General features: G+C 42.1%; 1 protein-coding gene across 4 annotated transcripts in view; it reads left to right on the plus strand.

The window, feature by feature from the left end:
* Positions 1 to 5,853, plus strand: part of TBXAS1 (thromboxane A synthase 1) — a 219,743-nt gene extending 213,890 nt beyond the window's left edge. For all 4 annotated transcript variants that reach the window (XM_081212257.1, XM_081212254.1, XM_081212255.1 and 1 more), the window contains exon 14: positions 877 to 5,853. In XM_081212257.1, coding sequence (XP_081068383.1) covers positions 877 to 951 — 75 coding nt within the window. In that variant the 3' untranslated portion in view covers positions 952 to 5,853. The remainder of the gene's footprint in view (positions 1 to 876) is intronic.
* Positions 5,854 to 6,542: the final 689 nt, after the last annotated feature.

Here is a 6,542-nt window from a genome sequence, read left to right on the forward strand (position 1 = left end):
ATAGCTGAATGGGGGATTTGAACCTTGGTATCCCAGCCCAGTGCTCTAACTCCCTACTGTAACCTTCATACTTTCTACACTCATGGAACTTATTTCAGCATTGACACTTGGGAATGAGGAACCTCTGCAAAGCTACCATTAACCCATTGCATATAGCTGGAGATATATGACTTATAGGGTGTGCACAGCAGGAAGCTGGCCAGGTCTAGCCTAAGGTTACCAGACATCCCCGTTTCCTGGGGACAGTCCCCGGATTTACAAATCAGTCCCCTGACAAAATCCATTGAAGTTTAAAAGTGTCTCCAGATTCATTGAAAAAAATCTGGTAACCTTAGTCTAGCTTCCCCTGCCATCTCCACACATTAACTGAGAGTAGACTCTCAAACACACCCAACACAAACCCAGCAGAAGAATGTTACAAAGGAAGATTGGTTCTGCCCAGTGCTCCCCCCCCAAAAAAAAAATAGGTGCCGGTAACTCACCATGAAGTTGAAAAATATAAAAACATTGTCCAGTAGCACCTTAGAGACCAACTAAGTTTGTTCTTGGTATAAGCTTTCATGTGCATACACACTTCTTCAGAAGCTTATACTTAGAACAAACTTAGTTGGTCTCTAAGGTGCTACTGGACAATGTTTTTATATATATTAAGGAACATTTAGCCCTCCAGATGCTGCAAAACTACAGCTTCCATCAGCCCCAACAAACATGACCCATGTCTGGGGTGGTGAGAGGTGTAGCTCAGCAACATCTGGAGGGCCAAGATGTTCCTCACACCTGTTCTAAGGAGACCTGCCTGGCATTTACTGAGCAGTGGCTTAGGGGAAGTGTACCTAACAACTTGCTTTTTGTGTTCCGTTTCTGCACCCAATCCAGATTCCTTTGAAGGTGAAATCTCACATGACACTCGGACCACAAAATGGAGTCTACATCAAGGTGGTTCCTCGATAGAGCAAAACGGCCAGTAATCTCGATGTGCCTTCTAAGGAGATGCCAGCTTGCTGTGTGATGTATGACTGCTGCAAACTATGTGCTGGAAGAGCCTTCCCCCTTTTACCTTCCTTGAAAATAACAGGTGCCTATTTGATTCTGCCATATCTTAGCTGGGCCAGAAAAGATTTGTAAGACAGCCTTGTATTTAAGAACTCGCTGAAAAGCCATAGCCAACTAGGAATTCCATGTGGGCAAGTGAACTGAGGGAGAGGGTGATTTGCCCTCCTTACACCAGCCCATTTGGTAAAAGGCACTGTAAAAAACTAGGCTAAGAGGCTGGTATCCTCCATTTTGGTGTTGGGTGCAGAGCAGGCTAACTTGAATTGCAGGTTACTACTTTTTTTTTGGGGGGGGGTTGCCTTAAGAACTAATGGCAAAGTTCGGAATACAGGTAGGCTAATGAGCTAACACTCCCTTCCAAACCCTGCCACGGAAAGCCAGTCCATACACGCAACAAAACAGAAGCAGCAGTGCAAGAGATCTGCAATTCTTGCTCCACTTCTTCTGCAACATGGATGTGGATGCTCGAGATCCACTTAGCTTCCGTGATGACTTGTGCTATTCTTCGAGTGTAAATAACTATTGACTTGTGCTGGCATGTTGATCAGGCAACTTCTCCTAATGGTTGTCTACAAGCAACAGCAAAATCAGTTTCCTTTGTCCTCAGCTGGTGATGATAATGCGCAGGTTCGATCCCCGTAAGGAACAGCTGCATATTCCTGCATTGCAGGCGTTTGGACTAAGCGATCCTCAGGGTCCCTTCCAACTCTGCAATTCCATTACATAATTAGCAGTTTGTGATCTTTAAAAAGGAAAACTTCCTTACATTTTCTTAGAAGAGAAGTTCTATGACAATTACAAGAAATCTTAGGGATGCCAAATTGCCCTATCCAGACCAATTCCTGCAATTCTACAGGGGAATCTCAGGACAAAAAGAGAAGCAAATTTTCTGATGGGAGGTCAGAAAGCAATGTAACATGCGATGCAGAAGGCCAACTTCTGCAGAAAGGGCCATGGGATGTAATCATAACCCCACTTACTAGGAGCAAGTGGCATTGAATTCAATACTGTTGGGGAAATATCGCAGTTAAAACCCAATACTTTGGGTGCTGCCTGGAACGGCCAATAGAATCCAGACATCAATTACCAGTAAAACAGGGAAAAAATTTAGGTTTTACATGGCCAGTACCACCTTAACCAGCAAGTACTATGGAGTGGTACACCAAATATGAAAACAGCACAAACATTTATACACTTACAAGCAGAAGGGCAGTTATGACCATATCTGATGCTTGTACTGGTTTAATCATGAGGCACAACAACGTTATCTTTCTCTCCTGCCTTTGTACTTAACAGTTATAGCAATAGTTCCTGCATACATGTTGTTCTGTTCTTCTCTCATGGTTTTCTTGCAAGCACAATCTTCACAATCCAACCAAGCCCTTCTCTCACACAATTCAGTTTTCATTGTATAATCACAGAATCAGAGTTGGAAGGGACCGCAAGGGTCATCCAGCCCAGCCCCCTGCAATGCAGGAATCTCTTTCATGCACTACCAACTGAGCTATCCCCAAAATCAATAATTTCTCCAACAATAGGATGTGTACATCTGAGTAGACATGGGTAGCCATAGCAAGAACAGAGGACATTTTCCAACTAGAACTGTTTTACCTCTAGGTGTCAAAATAAGAGAAGAATTTTACCCCTGAAGATGTTTTCCTTTGGACCACATCAGCGAGGCCAAGGGCACAGGACCTCCACACACGCTGCCCAGGCTTGTGCCCCAGGGAAGTCACTTTAGTGCTGTTAACACAGCTGTTTGACTTCACCCTTGGAGACACACTCCATTGCCTCGTGAGACAGACGGGTGCCAACAATCAGGCAGATTGCACGTTACTGACACATTTTCATTTTTGAGATGTACTCTGAAAAACTTTTGGTTTTCCAAAACAGGCCAGAGTTTGAACTTGGTTGTGTGCATGTAAATAAATAAATAAGCAGAACTGGCACCCACCCTATGCTACACTGACAGTATTTTATATACTTTGGCCTCAAATTTAAGTGCTATCCTGGAGCTAACCAGACCAAGGAACAAGGTGGAGCAATTTGTTCTGTTTATCCAAGTAAATTCTTTGTGCAGACATCCTAGGTGAGTGTCTGCAGCTCAGGTATGCAATTGATTACAGCTACTTTGAGAAAATAGTTACAAATCCACATTGGCCCCGATTAGCAGAAAATCTATAGCAGGCATGTCCAAAGTCCATTTTGGGGGCCTAATCCAGCCTGCCGGTCAGTTTAATCTGGCCATTGTGGCAGTTTATTAACTTCAACAACTTCAATCCTAAGAAAAGTTCAACAACTTCGGGGTAAAATAATAAAAAAAACCCTCAACAACTTCAATCCTAAAAAGGTTAACAACTTTGGTTGGCCCTTCGGTCGGCCCTCACGGCCCTTCACTTCATCAAATCTGGCCCTCTTTGAAAAAAGTTTGGACACCACTGATCTACAGCTTCTTACTGTTTTCTATAATAGGAGTGGAATGGTTTGTTAGGTTTGGTTTCCCTAGGGGTGAAAAGGTTACTTAACAAATGAGTAGCAACTGCAAAACTGCAGCCATTTTATACCACAACAAAACCCCCAAAGTAACCTTTCTCCCTCCTTTTTTAGAAAGCAGAAAATTTATGTTCTGTTATCTTGAGAGATATCAAGTAAATTGGGCTACTGTTGAAAAATACTTAAGGGGGCAAGTTGTATTACAATGCAGTCCTGTCTGCACAAAAGTAAGGCCTAGTCGTTTCAGTGGCCTTCAACCAGAGAATACAGGAACTTAAATGGGGTATTTTAAAACCAACCCATCGAAAGTACAGTTTTATGAGGATATCCTCCAGTTCCCAAAGTCAGTCTTGACAAATGCAGTATAACTGTCTAATCTTACCAAACAATGGAGGCATTTTGTGAATGTTAACTGGCTGCAGAAATAGTCTATGATTTAGAGCACATTCATTAACCTTTTCAGTTAATGGGCTGTCTCACAAATTGTATTAGAAAACGTACAAAGCTGCCTCACACAAAGTCAGACCAGAGGTCCAAGTATTATAAGATTATGTGTGTACTCTGGCTAGCAGCAACTCTCCACTGTTCCAGGCAGGAGCCTGTCACAGCTGAGATGCCAGGGACTCAACCTGGGACTCTGTGCATGCCAAGAATGCACTACATCACTAAGGTATGGCTCTTCCTCAGTAAAGGCAACTTTTAAAAACTGAAAATATTGAGAGTGGTTAACCAGTTACAACTGCAACTCCCCCAAACACTTTCACTCAGAAGTGGCACCTGCATCAATCAACTTGAGCTTACCTTCCAAGTAAATCAAGATTTTGTTCACTTCCTAGTGAAAAGCAAAAGAAATCAACAAATAAGTCTCTGAAATACATATTCACAGTGCTTGTGGTACACTACCGGAATGACATAACAGAAGTGGACTTTTGCTTGTGGAACAGGAAATTCCTCTCTCCACCTTCCATTGTGCTGTGGGGCATTTACCCTGGGGTGGGCATTTAGGCTTGCAGGCCAGGAAGGGGAACTGCTTTTGCCCAATCCATTCTGCTGCCAGACAGGCACGACTGTATATTATTCTAGAATTACATTCTCCAATGCCAGTTACTGAACTGAATATGCTGGTAATGGTAGCGCCTTCTTCCTAAGAACCTAAATTCACAAGAATAGTGCAGTTAGATGCGCTGCAATATGTTGAGGTATAGGGGGCACTCTCATGAACAAAACAACACAACTGGAGCTTTACACAACGCCAGATGTATAACTTAAAAAGCAGGGCACAATTTTCCTTATGAGTGCTGGAACTAGAATGTGCCCCTCATTAAAGAATCTCAGGGCCAAAATGGACACGACTTGTGCAGCCGTATTTGCTTAATCTTTTAAAATTATTATTAGCAATACAGCGGTGTGCGCGCCTCAACTATTAACAATGAAACAGGTACATAAGTGAGGGGAGCAGAGACCTCTCAAAAATAAACTCCACTATTCCACTGCTTCATGCTTTTTTCTCCCAAGGCTGTCTCACTTCTGGGATCAGAGCCAACTATGAAGGATGGGTGTGGGGAGGTAATTCTGTTAACCAAGTGCAGGGAGACAAAACAGGTGAAGCTTGCATCCTCTGCATACCCCTTTTTGATATTTGCATCAGGCATCTCCTCCTAGCCCTCTTCTGATGCCTGAACTAGACAGACATATATGATTAAAGATCTACGGCTCAGCCACAAGGTAGATGGCAACGAGAAAGTCAACACATCACATTAATTTGTTCATTGGATAATTACAGCATGCGCAGTAAGCACTATAGACATGGCAAATGGCAACACAACTTCTGAAAGATCAAAGTGTCATCAGTTTCAGGGTGGCAGAACTTTACTATGAAACTTCCACATTAAGATCTCAGGGAGGAGGAAAAGGGGGCCAAAATATAGATGTTTTTGGGATGTGTGTTGTTTTGTCTGAAGTCTGCTCCATACAAGATGCTTTTCACAGGGTTTTGTGGCTAATTGCCAGAGAGAAAAGCAGAAAACCTGTTGCTGTGACAGAGTGATTATTATAGTTGCTATGATTATTACAATGAAGCATCTTCAATGAATTCTTCTGTCTCTGCTTTAAACTGCACATTTAAAAATAATTGGGGAAAGGAACTGTGCTTCTTCATAGATGACTCTAACAATACTTTTCTGAGTAAACAAGCATTTAAACTGCTATTATTGATTAATAAATGTGAAGCATTTGTATATTTGCTTTTACTGCCTAATTGACAATTTTTTACATTTACAAAATAAAGGTATTTTGAAAGAGTTCGTATATACTTATCGTTTTTCTTGTGTTTCTTTGTGGTGCTATTTTATCCTTTGGCAGAGGTAGCCCATCTTCATCACAACTCTCCCCAAACTTGCATGGATATCTTTTTATTGTAGCCCTACAGAGCACCTCTGACTGATGGGCAGTACTTTCTCCTACTGGAAACATCTTCCGTGGCCCCAATCCAACTCTAGCAGCATAAAGTTATATGTAACTAGTTGCACCAGAATGAACTTCCAAGTGAAAACAATGAAGTATGAATGGGTCACTGTACTCCCAACACCCACTAATCCAGAGACATCAACATGCCAAAAGCAGCTTCTGTATTTGGCTCTCTGGATTGGAACATGTATATCATTCTCCCTTTCTAGGCGGGCCCCTAGTTTCTCTTTCCAGTCCCCCAAAATAACATCTTTTCAAGAAAAGTTATTTACTGGATTGCCCATAAACTAATGGCTTCCATACTTTATCCTGGTTAATGCCAACCAACCACCACTCTTTTCTACTCCTCTTTCTTCAAATATTATTTTCTCTCTACAGCCCTATTTGCAACAATGTAATTTGCATCCTGTATGCAGCATATCGATTGATGCCAAATGAACATTAAGTGGTGTTGACCTGCTGTTGGGCAACTTACGGAACACAGAAACAGAGATCTTAAAAAGCAAAAACAGCACCACAAACTCAGGAGC

The sequence above is a fragment of the Podarcis bocagei genome, assembly GCF_964188305.1.
Source record: "Podarcis bocagei genome assembly, chromosome: 10".
NCBI lineage: Eukaryota > Metazoa > Chordata > Lepidosauria > Squamata > Lacertidae > Podarcis > Podarcis bocagei.